This window comes from Panthera leo, chromosome C1 (genome assembly GCF_018350215.1).
Source record: "Panthera leo isolate Ple1 chromosome C1, P.leo_Ple1_pat1.1, whole genome shotgun sequence".
In the NCBI taxonomy this organism is placed as follows: Eukaryota; Metazoa; Chordata; class Mammalia; order Carnivora; family Felidae; genus Panthera; species Panthera leo.
In genome coordinates, this window is record NC_056686.1 from 6,020,615 (window position 1) to 6,042,780 (window position 22,166).

A 22,166-nucleotide genomic window follows, 5' to 3' on the forward strand; every position below is an offset into this window, starting at 1 on the left:
CAACACTTTCATAAATGTAGAAGGAACACAAATATAACAAACTTGAAAATCCTGAATCTTTCCCCCCAAATGCAAGAAACAGAAAATCAAACTAGTAGGCACTTTTTAAAGAACGTGTTTCCTTATCAAAATAGCAAGCAAACTGATACGCTAAAATTAAAAAGTCTCTCTCAATAATCTGAATTTAATTTTTTGACTATTTTACCTGATCAGGAATTAAAAAAAAAAAAAAAATCATAGTATCTAACTGAAAATAGCGAATACACTCGGTGAGAATGTAAATGGGTACAGCCACTCACTATGGAAAATGGTTTGGAAATTCCTCAAAAAACTAAAACAGAACCACCGTATGATCCAGCAATTCTACCTCTGGGTATTTAGCCAAAGGAAATGAAATGACTATCTAGAAGAGAGATCCATACCCTTATGTTCACTGCAGCATTATTTACAATAGCCAAGAAATGGAAATAACCTAAGTGTCCACCAATGGACGAATGAAAAAAGAAAATGTGGCGTATACATAAACAATATTATTCAGCCATCATAAAGGGACCAGGAGGGTTGGGGGTGGAATCCTGACACCATGGATAAAACTTGAGGGCATTATGCTAAGTGAAACAGACAGAAAAACACAAATACTGTGTGGTCTCACCTAGACATGGAATCTAACAACACCAAACTCATAGAAACAGAGACCAGGAGAAGAGATTACTACTTGCCACAGGGAGAGAGGGGGGCAGAGGTTATAGGGGATGGTTGAAGGTGGTCAAAGGATACAAACTTCCATCTACAAGATGAAAAAGTTTTGGGGATATTATGTACGGCATGGTGACTACAGTTAACGATACTGCACTGCATGTTTGAAAGTTGTTAAAAGAGCAAATTTTAGAAGTTCTCACCACACACATACACACACACACACACACACTAGTACCTATATGTGGTAATGGACAAGTTAACTAATCTTACTGTGGTAATCGTTCTGCAATGTATACATATACAAAATCACTATATTGTACATCCTGAACAATATTATATATCAATTATCTCAATAAAGCTGGGGGAGGGGAATTAGAAAATAGTGGAAAGAAATTAATATGCCACCCACAGCAAACTTTAAAAATCAATATCCTATGCTAAAGAAGCCCGTAAGGGAAATCTGGCTGCACACAGCTGTGTAATAAATCAATTTGTTACCGTGACAGCCATCTCAAAAATAGAGTAATGGTTGATAGACAACAAAGAAGTCAGATTAGACATGGGGACAATATATAATAGAGCCCCACGAGCTTTTTGGTTTTGGTTTTTATTTTAGAACAAGTCTGTTAAATCATTCATTGGCAAATAAATGATTCAAGATAGACTTCCATGAGCATTATTTTAATCCTGACATCATTAATCAGTTAATAAATTTTTGAAAGGTTTTCAGAATTTTATTTATTCAACAAATATTTGGTACACGTAGTGGTGTGCTATGTGTAAACCACTGTCATAGGTGCCAAGAATTCAATGATAGGCAAAAAAAAAAAAAAAAAAAAAAAAAACAGATCTTTTTCCTCTATGGAGGAGGGAGACAAATATTAATCCCAAAATAACAGAAATAAACAGAAAATTATCAGTTGTAAGCTCTAGAAGAAAAGATACTTAATGCTGTGACAGTGTTTATTAAGAAAATCTGTGTAACCTGGGAGAGGAAAGGCAGTGACACTGAAATGGGAACACTGAAAAAAGAATAGGAAAGAAGGAAATCTGTCTGTATGCAGGTATGGGGGGGACTCACTAGCCTGAGGCAAAAGCAAGTGCAAAGGGCCGGAGGCAGGAAGTAACATGGGCAATGAGTACATTCAGGTCTATCCTGCTGAGCTCCTAAGGACAAAATAAAAATAACTCCAGAGATGAACAGCAGGGGCATGAAAGAGCTCGTTGTGACCATGCATAAAATTAAATTTTAGCTAGTGACAAATTCTAAATCATACCCATTTTCTCAAAAAAATCTCATTCTTCTCAGACCAGATAATCTGAATATAGATAGACCTGTCCCCCTAGGACAAGGAAGTACAGTTAGAGTCTAGGTTTGTTTTTTGTTTTTTTTTTTTTTAATCCTCACTGTGGGGCTTGTTCTTATAGTGGGAACTATCTATGTTTTACACTTAACCTGAGTATTAAAACCAATTCACAAAAACAGAAAGCAAAAACACAAAACTTAATGTGTTTTATGTCCTAAAGAAACCAACAAGCATAAAAGATCTAATCTTCAGAACAGAATAATACACTGAAGAAATCCCTTATGACGTCCTATGGAGTTCCTACCTAAACATTTCAGATGTAACTAAGCATACAGAATCTCTGTGACGGGGTGAGAATGGTTTTTCATCACTAACAAAAGATGGTACTATAGTGCTCTGCGCCAAGAAAGAAAAAGACAAGAAGACAAAAGAAAGGAGAAAAATCAAGTCCCATCTGGGAATCTAAACACAGCGCCACGCTTGTGTAAACATAAAAATAGGCAGTGTTTAACAACCCTCCAGTTAGAAAGAAGCTATCTGGAGACAGCAACCAAGCCCTTCAACTTCAAAAGCCTCTCCCAAAAAGGAAGGGGCGCGGGGGGGGGGGGGGGGGGGGGGGGGGAAGAACACCGAAGGTCAAGGTTAGTCTCCTCACCAAAGAGCCAAACATCCACCGGACCCGGCAATGTGCCAGTGCCAGGCACGACACCGTCACCCTCCCAAGTACGAGGGGCACCTCACGCAAAGTGGTTATGCTCTGAGTGTCACAGAAAACTTTCAAATCCTTTGGGTTTTCATAGATTCTTCATAACATATTTAGCTTCCCGAGAAAGCATACCTTTTTGATATTTCACAACGGTCCTCAGATTCACTGAACAATGCCTGCCTCCATAAATATTCTCAGCTCAATTCCAAAACACTTTAAGAACTCACTGTTTTGTAAATAAGCCGCGAGCAACTTTCTTTCACATACTCTTCCAAACATCAAGTAGGAAGGATTTCTATTATCCCGCAGAAGGTGCAGAATGAAAGTGCAGTGGCTCTCGAACGACTTTTCTTAACACTGGTTTCTCTTAGGGAGATAATCAGCAGAAAGAGGGTACCACAATCCCATAAATGGGAAAAACAGCAGGTTTTGTGGGGGGTTTTTTAAACGTTACAGAAGTCTCCTCAACTGCAGGACTTCTCAGGGTCATTCACCATGAATCTCTTAGGACAGGGATAGGACGTGCAGCGTTTCCCACGTGTACCGGACAACAAATACTCACGGGAAGCACCGCCACTGACACAGGAGTAACGTTCCATCGAGAAAGACGGCCATTCGGCACCGCAAGAGGCAGTTGGCCTTTTGACCATGACCCAAACGATCACATCACCGCATTGAATTGTTATGTATCATGAGAAAAGAACAGTAAGATATTTCCTTATTTCTTTTAATGTTTATTTATTTATTTTGAGAGAGTGTGTGTGCATGCATGCAAGCAGGGGAGGAGCAGAGAGAGAGAGAGAGAGAGAGAGAGAGAGAGAGAGAACCCCAAGCGGGCTCCACGCTGTCAGTGCAGAGCCCGACGTGGGGCTCAAACTCACAAACCGTGAGATCAAGATCATGACTTGAGCCAAAACCAAGAGTCAAGACACTTAACCAACCGAGCCCCAGATCTTTCCCTATTTTCAAGTTACAATACTATAATCTGTACCTAAAGAAGTTAACACATTCTATTCCTTGCTCATGATTTAGAACTGAACAGGCCCACAAGTTATCCATGGTAACTCTATAATGAGATATTCTTCAGTGGCTCAGAAATTCTTACTGTGCAATACCTAAGTCTGTAAAATCACAGACACAGACAGCAGTATAACCGACACGTGACTCGACTGGGACTCTATCTCCGCAGCAGAGCCCCGGCTTCTCTGAAACCTAACGCTGATCACTTTTACATCACATAAATATCTTCTCAGTCACTCATCAACCAATAAATTGTAGCTGTGACTACAAGTGTAACTGTGTAAGTTCTAATCTTGATTATCTTTGGAAATTCAAAACAAACTCCTACACAAGGAAAAATTCCAGTACTTCATGCAAAGTTCAGCAAACTGACGGCACTCCTCAGTAGAACAACGGCACCAGATTAACGACATAACATCATTTCTTCAATCTCCCTTTCCTGGAAAAACAGCAAACCGGAGTCTTTTGGCGGGGGGGGAGTGAGAGACAGACAGAACCTCAAGCAGGCTCCACACTCAGCACAAAGCCCGACATGGGGCTCAATCCCACGACCCTGGGATCATAACCTGAGCCAAAATCAAACACTGGACACTCAACCGACTGAGCCACCCAGGCACCCTAACCCTAAACCCTCCAACCAGGAGGCTTTTAATTCTTAATTCCATCTCCTATGAAATTCATGTCACTGCTCAGCATTATAATTCAAACAAAATGATTGTAACTAGTGTTACAGACTTCTGTAAGAAAAGTACCTGAACACAAACAACACATTACGTGAAAAAGGAAAGTTTTGCTGGCGTCCGCGGGTTCTCATGCACTGGTTTCCCTGCATCTCATCTGAAAGCTGGGTCCGTCTCTCTCTGAACAATACCTTGAACCTCAACATACTGAGTAAACTATAGGAAATCATCTGGAAAACAAAGCAAGTTAGTTGTCTTCATCTATCATTATTGGTCAGAGATCCTGAAGCTCAGTGACTTGGAAAAGGAGGTTATCAGGAGAAATTTACTTTGGTTTAAAGGTCTTTCCAAATATTTCTTGAGCTTCTGCTCACTCCTGTGGCCAATGTGAAACACCTGCTTCTAAGAATCTTAAAGTTTACTTGCCCCACCAGGTATTCTATTCTGCAGGGTCACCACTGCCTGTGTTTGAAGATAAAAAGCAAGGAGGAAATGAAAAGATGAAATGTACTGAGTAGACGGTGAAGGGAGAGAAGCAGCAAGAGGGGACCCAAGGAAAGAACTGACGTGCACAGCGAGCACGGAAGACCAAGTTGAGGCCGACGCAAGCAAGAAGCCAGCGGACCCAACTGCCCAAAAGTGGGTCAGTGTGTTTCCTACCTTGATGTCTCCTACCCCAAACTATCATCTCCTTTTCTGGGTCCCCTGCCGTCCCTACCACGTAAAGTGGCATGTGAATGCTGATGTCCTTCTCCAGCACAAACACTGTGAAGGCCAAATGCAACGCTGCTTACCTCCTGGTCTGTAGACAACATCATCCTCAGTGATGTAGGATGTTATCTCGCCGGTGTCTGTCCTTTCGTAGCGAGATTTTTTTTTCGGTGGTTTCTTTTTGTTCTTCTTGGTGGACTCCTCCGTGGTGGCACTATTGTTGTCATTATCCTCATCTTCACTGTGATCGCTCTCGGCATAATTTTTGGCTCCTCCTTCCAAGGTACAGCTCCTGCGTGGCCTTGAATTCTCACTCTCTCTTGCTTTGTCTCGTTTATCTCTCTCTCGGTCCCGATCTCGGTCCCGGTCCTTCTCTTTGTCTTTGTCTTTGTCTTTGTCAGCTGTCATGATTCGCCACGTGCCTTCTTCTGTCCTCTCACGGCTAGGCCTCCGTGAAAGGTAGACAGTAAGCCTGGGCTTCAGTCTTCTGAATTTCTCACTCAATTCCAGGGAAAATCCAACCACTCCAACTACCCCAATGCTTCAAAAACGCTAGGCAACAAAAGAGAGAAAGAAAAGGATTTTACTTTAACATCTTCTCATATTTCCTTCCTAAGGTGGTGTTTTGTTACATTAATCTCTTACTTGCTTTTTAGCCCTCAAAACTTCTCATGGGCCACAGGAAAAAAGGTAGGACAAATGACACAAAGTTTAATTATATGCAGTTTTGGTCTCAGCTAGCATATGGTTTGGGATTTACTACCGCACCAAAAATGAAAACGTCTGAATGCATACTAGTAAACCACACTTTCTGTACACCGTTTTCTTCTTTTTAAGGAAAAAGTGAAATATACCCTGGTAGAAAACATACAATGGGTACAATTATCCAAAAGGAGCTTCATAACCCACAATATTAATTTGAAAGGGCAAGAACCTATATACTAAAACTATTTCCACCTGGAAAACCAATAATCTGGACAGACTCAAAATATGTCTCAAGATGTCTCTCACAGGGTACTATCTTCGGAAAACTTTCTAGCCACATTCCAGAGCTCCTCTCAAGAATAAACCAAGTGTTGACGCAAACAAAAGTGATGACCACAAGATTCTTTTGCCTTCAATGTACCTTTTCCCATCTCCGAAGTCTACTATTCTATTTATTTTCCATGAAAAATGGTACCTCTGAAGATACATTATCTCTGCCTGAACAAAACATAACAGCTTCCAAAAACAATCTTCCATGTTTAGGGAATATTAGGTAGTTTTTACATTCTTCCAAATTTCCACTCTTAGTAATTTCCCTAATAAACTCCTCCCTAGAACTAAACCCAACAAGGAAAGCCTGAAGTTCTTAAGACTTTACAATGAGAAGATAGAGTCCCAAATTCCAACCCAACACGGTTCTTAACAAAAAGTTTATAGGGGGGGGGAGGACAACAGATGGACACAGACTGTTTTGTTTACCAGTCAGTTTTTGGACAGTCATAATCGCCAGTAATTTATCTTTTGCAGTCCTGTATCATCTTCTTTCATTTGCTCAACAATCTGTACTTAACACTATCTATGTGCCAGGTGTTCGGAACTGAAGATACAATGACGGAAAAACTCAAGAGTCCTCGCCCTCAATGCTCTAATGCCAAAAAAGCAAACTGATCAATATGAGAACCATCTGTTTCTCGTGTTACTAGGGCCGGATAAGAAACAACATATGCAAACAAACAAAAGATCGGTCCTCTTTACTTAGACAGCAACAAACAAATCAGCTTGCAATTACATGCCTTAGACACAGAGAAAATTCTCTTCGGTCACGCCAAAACCATAAAAATTATCATATACTCTCTCCAAAGCTCTTAGGTCAAATCTGACACCAGAAAAGACCTTTCCATAAGCACCTCAACTATCCTTAGGCATTCGAGAAAATAAAAAATGTTCACAACCACCTATGGGAGACAGACCCATGAAGGAGCAAATAAAGCTGATCATTTAAAACAGAGTCAGAAAGGGGCGCCTGGGTGGCTCAGTCGGTTAAGCGTCCGACTTCAGCTCAGGTCACGATCTCGCGGTCCGTGAGTTCGAGCCCCACGTCAGGCTCTGGGCTGATGGCTCGGAGCCTGGAGGCTGCTTCCGATTCTGTGTATCCCTCTCTCTCTGCCCCTCCCCCATTCATGCTCTGTCTCTCTCTGTCTCAAAAATAAAAATAAACATTAAAAATAAATAAATAAATAAATAAAATAAAACAGAGTCAGAAGGGGGAAAGCATGTAGCACTAACCTAGACTGCTTCCTTCTACACGGGAAATATGCTTCTAGATAGGATTTCCATTTTCTAAACATATTTTAAGAAAATGAAAAATTATCTTAGTGCCTGCAAAAGTTCTGCCCATATGAATCATCTGCTAAACAGACAGTAATATACTCCTAAGTCCCTGTAGGCCACTAGTGTTAGCAATTGAAAATACTCAAAGAGACATATTACTTTCTCCACTGGGCTTAAGTTAAAGCATGAACAAGCCAATCATGCAAGAAAGAAAACTATCAGCTAACGCCGTTGTTAAAACATTCCTCTTTGACACTGAAAAACATACCAAGGTCTCCCGGGAATCCGAAAGAACAAGGGCTTAGGCTGAAAACCTCGCAGATGTATTTCAGGACAGACATCTGATGAATTTAAGAAAAAGACCATTCTCTCCAGGGTTAAGAAGATAACCAGAAAATTATGTAAAAATATTATTTCAGCACTCAAAAAGGAAAAAAATAGTAAGTCCAAATTATACATCCAACACCACTCCCTACAAAATCATATACTAGCTTCTATTTACAAAGAAATTTGAGTTGCTTCTGCCAAGAGTAAGCAAGAAAGAAAAATTCAAGAAAAAACAGAGAAAGCATCCACAAAATGAAATCCCGTGTGTGTATCCAACTTTCAGGTAACTAAGAACAGTGATAATCCAAAACAAAAGTCAATTACCATTTACATTTGGCTCTAAAATACAGTGCAGTGGGGATATTTTTCTCCCTCTGCATTTCCCATACTAATCATAATTTTTCTGAGCTTCATCTCACAATGACCAACATACAACAATAATGTGACATTTAAGGAAAGGGACCCAGAGAGAAGCCAGATGGCACTGAGAAGGGTAGTTGTCACTTCAATTTGCTAGAAAAGATTTACCATTACAACAACAGCGTTTTTGTTAACAACACCGGGTTCACAGCAGATTCCTGCCATGATCTCACTCAGTTCTTTTTCTCAACTCAGTGAAATGAACCAGACAGAAGTCACTGTCCCCACTTTACAGACTACAGAAGGGCAACTGAGAAGAGATCATGTGCACAAAGCCACACACCCAATGATTCTTCCAAAGGGAAAGCAGTTCTACAGGTAAACCCCATCCAACCTGAACAACCTACTCCTCAGGTTACAATCTATGTTCCCAGGGTCACCAGCTCTTCATAGGTGCTAACTTTTCCTACAGGCATCCAGGCTGATAATTCACACAGACAGATTTAGGAAACCTGTCTTTGCCCTTCCCTTCCAGAAAAGAAATTCTTGTCCACTAAGAAAGACAAAAACGTTGAAAGTGTCTCTGTCAACCCACTGCTCCACCCACTTGAACAGAAAGCGGTAGAACATATTGTAACAAGTAACACGAGAGAAAAGCTACTCTATAACATGTTCAGATTCACAACAATCTTCATTTATTCACAGAACAAATGTCTACCAAACCCCTGCTGCGTACTAGTTACCGTTCTAGGTGTGAGGAGAGTAGCAAAGAACCACGAACTCCCTGCCCTCGTGGCATTTATGTTTTAGGGAGTGGGGAAAAGAATCATACTCAAAAGAATAATACATATATAGTACACGAAAAGATCTTACATGGGGAATCCAAGGGGGACATAGAGTATGGGTACATTGCAATTTTAAATGATGGTCGGGGAAGCCCTCAGGGTTTGCCCCGAGCAAGACATTTAGAGAAAACTCCGTAAGGACACACGAAGGGAGAGCATTCCAGCAGAGGGAAAGCAGGTGCAAATGTCCAGAGGCAAGAGTGAGCTGGGCACACTCAGGACATAGGAGGCTGCAGTGGTATGAGAAAGAGAGAAGCAGCTGGAGAGGAGATGGGGGAGGGGGGTGGGAGGGCTGGATCCTGCCTTGTAGGCCAGAGTAAGAACTTTGATGCCTTTACTCAAGTGCCATGATGTGACATGCAGTGACTCGAATGACACTTGAGCCACTGCGGGGATCTGAGCAACAGAGCAAGAAGACACGATCTGACTTCTGTTCAAGATCACTCTGGCCAGTGAGAAAAATCCTGAAGGGATGCACGTGTTGCAGCACGAAGACCGGCCAGGGAGGCGGCCGGCTACAACAGGCCAGGTAAGCGGCGAAGGCAGCTGGGGCAGACTGGCACGGTGGTGGCAGAGAGGGGACAAGTCCTGTTTTCTATGTATCTTTAAGATAAGGCTCAAACAGGATGTGCTGACAAACCGGGAGGTGAGGTGTGAGAGAAAGAAGTCAGGAACAACCCCAAGCTTTCTGGCATGAGCCACTGGGCGAATGAAGCTGATGTTTACGCAAGTTCTGGAAGGAAGATCAGGAGCTCAGGTATGAACATGCAGTTTGAGAAGCCTATAAAAACCACATGAAGATTTTCAGAGGTCCAGGCTGGAGACCAAAACTTACTTTTTAATTTAGTTTTGAAAGCCACGAGATTGTGTGATGTCACCAAGGAAGCAAAGGTGAATAGTTTTTCTGATAAAAATTTTTTTTTTTTTTTTAATTTTTTTTTTCAACGTTTTTTATTTATTTTTGGGACAGAGAGAGACAGAGCATGAACGGGGGAGGGGCAGAGAGAGAGGGAGACACAGAATCGGAAACAGGCTCCAGGCTCCGAGCCATCAGCCCAGAGCCTGACGCGGGGCTCGAACTCACGGACCGCGAGATCGTGACCTGGCTGAAGTCGGACGCTTAACCGACTGCGCCACCCAGGCGCCCCTGATAAAAATTTTTTAAGCCCACAAAAACATGTACTGCTCGTGCTGGAGTGGAGAGGATCTTCAAAACAGACTTACAACTCACATTTCCAAAAGCAGTACCCCTAGGACTCGTGGCAAACACATCCTCCTCTCACTGGTTTCCACACTCGTCAGGTTGTGTTTCGTCACCTCATCGCAACTGCTAAATCCGGGCAGCCGGCCTGGCTCTGTCTTCCGCTAATCAGAGTCCAAGGCCTTCAAGAGTCGGTGATACGGAAGCGCTCTTTCTGACTTCAGGTGACCGCACCTTCCATACAAACATCGCTCGCCCCTTCAAAATCAGGCCAACAACCCACCCGCAAACCCCTCACTACCGATCCGAGCCGATGCAGATAAAAACCTAAAAATTCAGTCACGCTCAGGGCCGAAACCACACTTAAGAAACCCACTTCCTGGGGCGCCTGGGTGGCTCAGTCGGTTAAGTGGCTGACTTCGGCTCAGGTCATGATCTCGAGGTCCGTGAGTTCGAGCCCCGCGTCGGGCTCTGTGCTGACAGCTCAGAGCCCGGAGCCTGTTTCAGATTCTATGTCTCCCTCTCTCTGACCCTCCCCTGTTCATGCTCTGTCTCTCCCTGTCTCAAAAATAATAAAACATTAAAAAAAAAAAAAAATTAAAAAAAAAAAAAGAAACCCACTTCCTGATACTATCCAAGCAGGTCCCAGAAGGTCAGGCCCAGCACAGAACTGGGCTGAGAAGCCAAGACCCAAGTTCTTGGCAGTGCCATGTGCTGTCCTGCCTTGGGCAAATCGCTCTACCTCTCTGAATCCGTTTCCCTGCTGTAAAACGGGGACGACAGCTAGCCACGCCACGAGAGCTGCTGTAAGGATTAAGTTAATTAAGCATACCATATGGAGATGCGCTCACAGATTGCAAAGCGCTCTACAAATGTAAACTCTCAACAGTAGATAATCCCCAATAGTACACTGTGCCATGCGAGACATAAATGGAGCCCAACACCATCCATACCCTCAAGAACTTATCTTCTCTTGAGGGGAAGTGGGGGTTCTACTGCACAATTAAGAACCAGATTGTGTAAAATTGACTACAAATAACAAAAATTCAAACAGATCCTCTCTGGGATCATGTAAAACTCACTTATCCATGAAAACTTGCCTCTCCCTCCTGACTTTTCACTCCCTGAATTCCAATCATCTCACTTACTCAAGCCAGATTCCACAGGACACTTGACTCACCAAATGCAGCTAGTGAAGTACACATAATTCTACCTCATTGAACCAGAGCAAGAAATATTTATGTGTGTCACATGCCTAACCACACACCAGGCATTTTGCTCAGCTCTTCGGGTCTCCCAATCACATGCCGAATCTCTGATTTATCCGTTGCTCCAGATGAAATGTAACAAGCCATCATCTTTCGCATAGATTAATACAACTGCCTTCTAACCGGTCTCTGTGACTAAAATTGTTTGTTTTGCCTTCCTTCCGATTCATCCTGCAGTGCAACCAGCCAGCAGCTCTGACAACCGCACCACTTTTTTAAAACAACTTTATAGAGATACAATTCACACAACACAATTCAGCCCTTAAAGTGCAATTCACTATCCATCACCTCTTTCCAAAGACTGCAGGGACCTTCACATCCTGACTGTCCCTTCACTTGTCCAGCCCCATCGCCACCTCTCCCGTATGCTCCAGCTACCTCAAAACACTTCCTTCCATCTCAGGAACCTATCTGCTCAGAATAATCGTCCCCTCCCCTCGGTCTACCTAACCTCAGCTCAAATTCAGGCCCTCAGGCATGTCTGCTGCCCAACTCCAGGAAAGCTCCCAGACAGACCAGAGTCCAGACTCCCACTGTTCCCCATCCTGCCTATAAAAGGACCCTCGCGGACCCCACTACTGTCATCATCGTTTTTTTAATTTTTTAAAAAAAAATTTTGATGTTTATTTTTTATTTTTGAGAGAGAGAGAGAAAGAGAGAGACAGAGTGCAAGCAGGAGAAGCAGAGAGAGAGGGAGACACAGAATCCAACGCAGGCTCCATCCAGGCTCTGAGCTGTCAGCACAGAGCCCGATGCGGGGCTCAAACCCACGAACCGTGAGATCATGACCTGAGCCAAAAATCAGACACTTAACCAACTGAGCCACCCAAGCACCCCACGTCATCTGTTGTTAACCTGTGTCCTTTCTCCACCACCTGACAAGGACCATGCCCACCTATCACATGCTCACTGAAACAACTCCCACTAAAGCCATTTCCTCTCTGTCACTGGAGAGCTGTCCATCTGGCCATTCAGCATCCCCTGAGAGGGCTGACCACACACCCTCCTTCTGGAAAGGCTTTTTGCCTTTGGCTTACCTGGCACGGTCCTCTCCTGAGCCTACCTGCCTGACCCTTGGCCCCCAGCCGGGCCAGCCAGTGCAGGAGTTCCACAGGGCCCTGTGCGGGGCCCCCTTCTCCCAACGTCCATCCTGGTCAATCTCCTACACTTCCGTCGGTCCACACACACCACATACACACAGGTGATCCCCAAATGTGTCTACCAAACTTCGGCAGAGTGAAGACTGTCCACCTGAAGTCTCCTCCCGGAGGTCTCCAAAGTGTCCCCAGCATATCCAAACTAAAGGCACACTCTGGCCCCAAATGAGCCCCTCTTCTAGATGGTCTCTCCCGGTGACTAGTTCCCCTGCCCATCCTTGCTACGCAAGAGAGGCAGCATCTTTACTGCCCACCTTTCATCCTGACGTCAACAAATCCCGTCACCATTACCTCGTAAGTTTCTCTCAAGCTCCTCTACTTCAGGACGCCTCCAACACCACAACCTCAGTTAAAGTTACTAGGACAGGGGTGCCTGGGGGGCTCAGTCGGTTAGGCATCCGACCTCGGCTCAGGTCACGATCTCACGGTCTATGGGTTCGAGCCCCGCATCGGGCTCTGTGCAGACAGCTCAGAGCCTGGAGCCTGCTTCGGATTCTGTGTTTTCCGCTCTCTCTCTGCCCTTCCCCTACTCACACTCTGTCCAAATCTCTCTCAAAAAAATAAACATTTAAAAAATTGTTTTTAATTATTCATGAAAAAAATAGGTCATATGATCAACCTAACCCCATTCAGTAGGTACTATTGTTATGTACATTTTCCCAAAGCAAAAGCAAGCACAGACAGGCTGAGCAAGCTGACCAAAAATCACACAACTATGTGTTAGATCTAGAATATGAACCCAGGCCACTGACTCCAGAGCCTAGACTCTTAACCACAAGGCCATATTGCCTTAAATTACCCGTCCTTAAAAGCCAAGCTATCCAAAGGGTGTCACTGTAGGCCCTTGAGATGAAAACAGCATTTTGGGAACATTCACCTTGTCTGGCTGGAGGTATTTTCCATTAAGAGTTGTTAGTCCTATCCATACAAGCTTGCTTTCAAACCCACTCTCTGAAAGTCTAACTAGATCAGGAACCAAAGCACCTCAAGAACATCTGCCTTTGCCATTTCTGCATTTACCATTCTCCTTTAGGAGCAAAAGGAGATGGTCCCCACACGGAAGACCTAAGAAAACTGCCCAAGAAATATGGGGTCAGCAGATCTGTGAACCCTGGCAGAGGTAAGACTATGTTTTATCTAAAACTGATGTGGTACTAGAAGCAGGTTGTGAAGTTCTTCCCCCAGACAAACCCAACCATACAGGCAAATGGCTGGCTACACACGCCCCTCCCATGATTCTCTACATTTGGGGTTAATGAATATTGAAACTCCCATCAATCCTGAGTTCGTACCTTCATCCCTAGAGCACGCGTCTTATTGAAAGAATCTACACAATGGAGATGGGATGTACTAGCCAAATTCGGAGAGGGAACTTTGTGGCACCAAAACATAAGGAAGCACAGAATGAGCGCCCCTTATTCAGAAGTGGAGGTAATGCTTAAAGGAACACTTCCCCCCTCAGAAACTTGGGGGGAGAACTGAAAGAATGAAGATGAGTGGACTCTGACAAATATATTCATTTCTTCCAAAAAGAATAACAAAACACAGGACCTACAAAAGGTTTGGAAAGCACCTAGAACAGCAAAACTCTAGATTACAATTAACAACTCAATTAAAATAAATAACAAACAATATCCAATCTTCTTTTTTGAAGTAGGAGTAAGGAATTCCAAAAGATGAGGTGCCTAAGCAGGTTTCCATACATAAACGAGAAAACAAATAACCAATCGACCCATCATCCTTTTCTTTAAAGAACACACAAACTCATTTAATATAAGCAATCGTTGTCCTATACTGTTAAATGTGAAATTCTGCCAAATCCACACAGAATTTTTTACTTTGCACACTACCTACAGTTGTGTCCCTGCTGCTCAGTAGGTTAAGGAAAATTCACCATCGCTCTAAACCAGGCCTACTCAACTGTGGCAAGATAAACATTTGGGGTCAGATCATTCTTTGTTGTGTGGAAGCGGTCCGCCGTCCTGTGCATTATCCCTGGTCTCTACCCATGGTAGATCCTAACAGCACAACCCACTGCTCCAGTCAGGACAATAAAAAAGAACTCCAAATATTGCCACATATCATCTGAGAAGCAAAACTGCTTACAAAGGAGAACCACTGCTTTAAAGAAATAAAATTATTTGTCTATCACAGAGATTTCAAGGGGTTAAACATCTGTGTTGCTTTATTCATAATTATGCTTGACTAACATGCAACCCATAAAACTAACACCATTACAAAAACTGTAAGATGGCATGTTCTTTGTTCTCTGAAATAAGCTAGACTAATTCAAAGCACTGCCTGAAATAGTAATTACACAGGTGTCTAAAGCTGAATTAGGAAAACAGAAGTAACATATCCTGAAAATCTTGATGTTTTCTGGCAAGCCCTGAAGATTGTTAGGGGTAATATTACTCATTGGTGAGTTGCCTGATTGTGGGGCCAAGTGGATGCTTCTGTTATCATACAACTGAAGAGAAAACCTGATGTCCACGATGCCAAGTACAAGGGAAACCAAATGCCTATGAATTCGAGCCCCTGATGTGAAAGGGGATAGAATTCCTAAGCTCATTGGCCCAAAGCAAGGCCATAAAGAAAAAACTAAGCAGATGGAGAACTATAATATGGTATATCCGTACAACAGAACATTATTCAGCAATTACAAGAAATGAAATACTGATACAACATGGATACAAAACCTGGAAAACATTATGACATGCAAAAAAAAGCCAGTCACAAAAGACCACATATCATATGACCCCATTTATAGTACATGTCCTGAAAAGGCAAATCCACAGAGAAAGCAGATTAATGGTTGCCAAGGAAGCGGGGGACAGGGCAGGGAATGACAGTTATGGTTACAGGATTTCTTTTAGGGGTGATAAAAAATGTTCTAGAATTGACTGTGGTGATAGTTACACCTAACTGTGATATATTAAAGCCATTAAATTGTATACTTTAAATGGGTAAATTATAAGTGAATTATATTTCAATACAGCTGTTGAAACACACAAACAGCGATTTTACAAACTAGTAAGAAAAAGCTCAAAACTTTACTGCAGTTAAGAAAAAGAGCTAAAACACACAAACAGCAATGTTACAAACTAGTAAGAAAAAGCTCAAAGCTTTACTGCAGTCAAGAAAAAAGATACATCTGACTAAAACAAGGATGAGCTATTACTCTGTAATTGAGTAAAACCACCTCTTAGAGCTGTAAAAGTATAGTTAATGAACACATAGAAGGAGAAGTTTTATCTCCTGTAATGCTAAGAATGAGAGAAACTTTCTTTGGACCACAATCATCTTTTTGTTTGTTTGTTTAAGTTTATTTATTTTTGAGAAAGAGAGAGAAAGCACGAGTCAGGGAAGGGTAGAGAGAGAGGAAGGAAGAGACAGAAGAATCCCAGGCAGGCTCGGCGGCATGAGCACAGAGCCCAATAAGGGGTTCAAACTCACGAACTGTGAGATCATGACCTGAGCCGAAATCAAGGGTCAGCCCGCTTAACCAACTAAACCACCCAGGCGGCCCTGGACCACAACAATCTTTAACATGCAGTAGTATGTGCTCATGCACAGGTGTGCATGACATGTTCAGAAGCAGGTAAACTGGACAGGGTTGCTTTCAGTCTGCAGGGCTCCAAGATGCAAAGTAACTCACAACCATGGCACATAAACTCTCAGCATTTGACGAAAGGTAAGGACAAGGTGAATTTTATAGTTAATACAATTACACTTCACACATACATGAAAAACCAAAAACATTCATAATGCACTTCTAATCCATGGGTACAAATTATATCAAGGGAAAAACAGAAACATAAAACTCATTGGAGCAATCCTTCTAAAAACACTTAGATTCCGAGTCTTCGATGAAAAGGAAAGGTAGCCCTGACTAAAAGCAGAAGTCTAAATCAAAACTCAATTTGCCATTTTCTATGTCTGAGCTATTCTGACTGGGTGTGATTGTCTCCAGGTTGACCAAATGTGTTACCCTGCCTTCTTTGTTAGCCTGATGTCATTCAGAGAAAAGCAGAACCACCAGAACTACTCAGGTCCAGATGCCGGCAACCAGTGAGTGAGCAGGGAGGACGGGGAGTCCCAGGGCCTGGACCACAATGCTTAGATGTTGCAGCTGTTGTAACCCTGATCATCAAATAAACACAAAGTCCAGAGCAGAGTCTTGGTTAACTGTTCCATTAATTCAGCAAATATTTACTGAGTACCCACTGACTGCCAGGAAGTGCCCTAGTCCCTACAGATACTTGTGCGACCAGAATACACACAATCTGTAACCTCAGAGAGCTGAGAGTATAGAAGGGAAGGAGCAGACAATAAACAAACAAGAGCAGTGTATTACCTGGCGGTAAGGGCTACGGAGAAAAGCAAAGCTGGGCAGAGGGGATGAGAGGCTGCTAATTTATTTAAGGTAATCACCGATAAGGGTCACCTGACCTAAAGAACATACGTGAGCAAGCTGTGTGGCTGTCTGGGAGAAGGCACTCCAGGCAGAGAGAAAAGCAAGTACAAAGGCCCAAGGCAGAAGCATGCCCAGACAGCAGCAAAAGGCCAAGGTGGCTGAAACAGTGAAAGCAAGAAGGCAGCCAGAGATGAAGAGAAAGCTGGGGGCATTTACTGAAGTAAGAGGAAAAAGCCAGTTGCATAGAAAAGGAACTGAGTGACATTCTAACAGACACTCTGGCTGCTGTAGGGCTAGGAAACTATTGATTTAGGCAAGGTAGCGGCATGCAGGTGCCGGCAGAGGTCAGATTGTAGATAGGCTGTTCAAGGAGAGCCATCAGAATCTGTTGTCAGATGGGACGTAGCATGAGACAAAGGAGGGGCCCAGACCTGGGCCTGAGCAACTGGACAAGTAGAGCTGTCATTTACTGATATGGGGCAGAGAAGGAAAATGGGAAATTCTGTTTGGAACAGGTTAGATTTGAGATGCCTAATAGATCTCTAGAGTTGAGAGGTTAGAAAGCTCTAGGCTAGAGATAAAAATCTAGTCTTCACCACACAGGCAGTATCAACAACCATGAGACTGGCCAGTTGAAACCAACAACTGGGGATGAAATACACAAGGTGGCAAGAAAACAGTCTGCAGCAAATAGAATATTACAGACAGGCCAAATAAATCTGTGAATGACCAGTGAAGCTACAGTGACGGGATGGTGGAAAGACCGCATAAGGACCCTGTTCTGAAAATCCTGAAAGAAATAAAAACAATACACTGGTTTATTCACAGGGAAACCCAAAGCATATGTAAGGTGTCTACAGAAAAACTCCAGATTAGTGATGTTACCAAAAGCTGCATTTAATAAAATCTAGGCTGCTACAGTCTTGTTGGTTTCCACTCCAGGAAGACACATTAGATGGGAACACTCCCCTACCCCGTTTCAAAGGGAAATGCACCTGCTGTCCAAAAGAAGACCTGGGGGCGGGGTATGCTATTTGAAAGATACTCACCTTGCAAGTTAATAAAAGAGAATTATTGGATTAAAAAAATAACTTCGCTAAGTAACATTTCTGAGTTCCTGAATTGAACACTGTAAAGTCCACATGAAAAGAGAGAAAAGAAAACATGAGGCGTAATAGGCTCATTAGATGTTTACTTGGTGTCATTATTGGAATCCTAAAGAATTGGCGAGTCAAAGAAGGTGGGGGGAGGTGTATTGTTTTTAAATACTTAGTATGAAAGGTTTAACTGGATTCAAAAATCTATGTGATTAAGAAAACTGTGATTACATTAATCAATTAAAGAAAGTAAAGTGTGCCACCAAATTTAAAAGATAATCATATGGGCGCCTGGGTGGCCAACTTAGGCTCAGGTCATGATCTCGTGGTTTGCGGGGTTCAAGCCCTGCGTCAGCCTCCGCACTGACAGCTCAGAGCCTGGAGCCTGCTCAGATTCTATGTCTTCTCTCTCTGCCCCTCTCCTGCTTGTACTCTCGTGTGTGCGCATGCTCGCTCGCTCTCTCTCTCTCTCTCTCTCTCTCTGTCTCTCAAACATAAATAAATAACTAAAAACTTTAAGATAAATAAATAAACAAAAGATAATCATACTCTGGAAACAGAATTTTAAACACTCAAACTACTAAATTCTAGCTAATGACAACATGTTTCCAGCAACTAGAGAAAATGCAATATTCTTCTATTTGCCACCTCCTTCGCGATGAACAAATTCTTTCATTAATGGTGATCATCAAGAATTTGAAAACATGTTCATAAGAAAAGTCTTCACCAGAAACTGACTAGTCATTTTACGCCTAGAATCTAATATAAAAATGTATGGTTCACAGAAGCAAGCTCAAATTTTCCAACAGAAATTTGGAAGAACCTTTATTTGGTATTTTAGGCAAATTCAACATTTATTATCTTCCCTCACTGTTACTTCCTGTCTTATATTTGAGAAGTCATAATGAATTTTTCCACAAAGTCCCATATAAGCACTCCCAAAATATTTCCAGTTTACCCAGTATGCTACACAAATATCATCTTCTACATACGTGGAACAGTGGGAAAAGCATGAACTCCAGGTAATCTGAACAGTACACGCATGTTCTATAGCTGACTGTTTTAGATTCCCTGTACTTGTTGGCACCAAATGACTGATTACATTAAGAGTAAGAATAACCATAAAGGGAGGGGAAGGGTCACTGCCCAATAAGAGAGTCTAGGTTTCAAAATAAGCATTCTTACATATAATTATCTAGCTGCCATCATTCATCAGCAATGAAGACAGCACTGCTTTTTCTCAGCACTAAAGTCTCTCCATGACCAACAAGGGCATCCAAGATGCCAAGAGCAGTTAAGTGATATATGACATATACAGCAAAAAGCTGAAAAGCACAAGAGTCAAATCTGTGGGTACTCAGAGCCAAATGGAGCCTGAAAATGAAGAAACTACAAGTGGAAAGAAGGAAACAGTAGAAGGAAGCATGGGACAGCACAGACCTACAGAGTGTCACCTGAAGTTCCCACTGAAGGTGTCAGCAGTAACCTCTCAGGTTATCAGATATACCATACGTGGCTTCGGGCCCTAATACGTTAAACCCATTGTACCATCAGTTTACAAAGAGTCCCTTGGCAGAATACAAATGGCTTAAGAGTATACCAGTGCCTTTCTATTAGATGTTTACCAAAAAAACCTTAAATACCATTAACTCAAGGTCAGATACTAATTCTGTATACAAAAAACAAACAACAAAAAACAACAAAAACCACACACACACTTGGATATGTGTAATCAGCAGTACATAGGAAAAAACTCATATGGAAGACAAGATATTTTTTTTTATTTTCACCCTCCTCCTGATGAGAACAGATAAACATTCAAGAATAGTCCCTATTATTATTTAGTAGCTTAGTTTATTTATTACAACAAACTTTAGAGGATGATATAATGGCCCCACATAACCCATGAAAAACCCCAGTCCTGCTCAGCTTGTAACACATTCTCTAATAAAAAAAAATCATTTACCTCTTGGACCAGGTCCACCTGGGAAGGAAAAGAAAATGCCTTCAAGTCTACGTCAAGGTTTTCCAATATAAATGTGGCACCTCTCTAAAGCAAGTGTCTGCCAAGATCTTGGAAAGATCATTGCCAAGAAACCCATTAATCTGCAACAAAAGACTCCAAAAGATAAGTATCAAAGTGAGAAAAAGTAAATATGTTTCTTTAAAGAATGGAGTGAGAAAGCTCAAGGCTATCAGTTTATATTAAAACATACACAAATTAGATCTACTGCATTACAATTTAAAATGTAAATTTTATTAAATATTACATATGCAAAACTGTAGGTTTTTCCAGAGCCCTTATCTTCATCCTGACATTTATAAATTATTAATGCAGCCCTGTATCCACCACTGGACTGTTAGGAAACCTTATGATTTATAGACCTGAACATTATCATCAGAAGCAAAGTAATACTGGGAGGGAAAAAAAAAGAAAAGCTATGTCTTCAGAACTTTTCCAACAAAGCTTTTTTTTTTTTTTTAAATATGAAAAAGCAAGTGAAAGGATGACACCTATGAACAGTAACTGCGGTAACAATGAGCAGGACTGAAGGAGGCAGACACTGCATTTCTTCCAGAAGCAAGTGCATCTGCTAACAAGACTTATATTGGTCACGTGTTGGCAGGCTTAATCAATACCACACAGGTATTCTTTTCTAAGCTTTCATCTCATAGACTCTTAAGAAAAAGACAGCAGAGCAATTGCCAGATTAAATGAGGTCTGTATCCCAACTGTTCAAAAGTCAAGTTCCCTTGACAAATTTCCTCAATTTTGTTGTCAAGGAAAAATTAAACCTACAAGCAAAATACTCCTTCCCTAATCCACAACCACAAAACTATCAGAAGTTCAGTCTATTGCCCAATGTAAACGTATATTGAAGCGCTCTAGTCTCTAGTGACCTTTAAGAACACCTGGAAAGTGCAAGCAACGATATTCAACACGAGAGAACATAAATTTCAAAAGCAACTGACAAATGCAACCTGGAAGGCTGAAATGTAAATGGAGCATAAGGTTACAACAGCATTCTCCAAAGAAATCCTCTTTCTCACTTCAGAAAACAGAGGAATTTCTTCTCAAATCCTTTCAATGGAAAAACTGCCACTTCCAATTAAAGTCAATTTGATCAAATCTATGAGACCTGAGGGAAACGCACAGGCTCCCTTTCTTTACTCTTGTCCCTGCTTCCTTTGCAACTTGCAAACTGACTACCAATATGACTAACTACCTAGAGACATGTGTGCCATTTTCAACAACTGGTAATTTACAGTTTTGTTTGTTTTTAACCAGCTGGATGCAATGTGTATTGCTTCTTCCCTATAGGTCTGTCCCTTTTGATATTTTTTTAAACAAATGATATGATATGATATGAACTAAGAAGCATTTTGAGACTACTACAGAATTTTAGAATCATGTAGAAAAGGCAGTAATAGTAAATAGCAGCTCCTCTCATCAATGTAAAACCCACGGAAGCCCCCAATAGCAGGGAGCTATTTCTAAGCATCCAGAGAGCCTCATTACCACATCCACGCTAAGCCAATCCTACTCTCTACCAGGAACAAAACCCAGCAGGGTACATGTTTGTTGGTGACACTATTAGCCTTTCTAATAAATTTTAGGATTGGTAATCTACCGGATGGAATCAAAGACAAACTGGAGGCAGATGATGTCAGGGCTTCTATCTCTAGTTCCCATAAGATGATGCATGTAACTGAATGGAGAAGAGATTTTAATTTTGAAGAGTGTTGCGTTTCAGTTGTCTATTACATAGCCACCCAGACTGAGGTATCCACTGGGCAGCGGGAAATATAGTCTCAGCCCCAAATGCTCAGGAGGACCAAGGCAAGGTTATGGACTTGGGAGTCTCCAACATATAGGAAATGCTAAAATACAAAGAATCCAAAGACTTTAATATGTACAGATACTTAAATGAGATGGCCCAGAAAGAGCATTAGATGAAGACTACAGGGCTAAACATAGATACCGCCAGCTTTTCCCAAACCAAATTCCTAAAGAAAACAAAAATCTGGATGCCCTGACAAGCAGCCCAAAACAA

General features: G+C 42.0%; 1 protein-coding gene across 4 annotated transcripts in view; it reads right to left on the reverse strand.

Annotated features, from left to right (window-relative positions):
* Positions 1-22,166, reverse strand: part of RERE (arginine-glutamic acid dipeptide repeats) — a 423,275-nt gene that overhangs the window by 255,993 nt on the left and 145,116 nt on the right. For all 4 annotated transcript variants that reach the window (XM_042949976.1, XM_042949978.1, XM_042949977.1 and 1 more), the window contains one exon: positions 5,207-5,675. In XM_042949976.1, coding sequence (XP_042805910.1) covers positions 5,207-5,531 — 325 coding nt within the window. In that variant the 5' untranslated portion in view covers positions 5,532-5,675. The remainder of the gene's footprint in view (positions 1-5,206; positions 5,676-22,166) is intronic.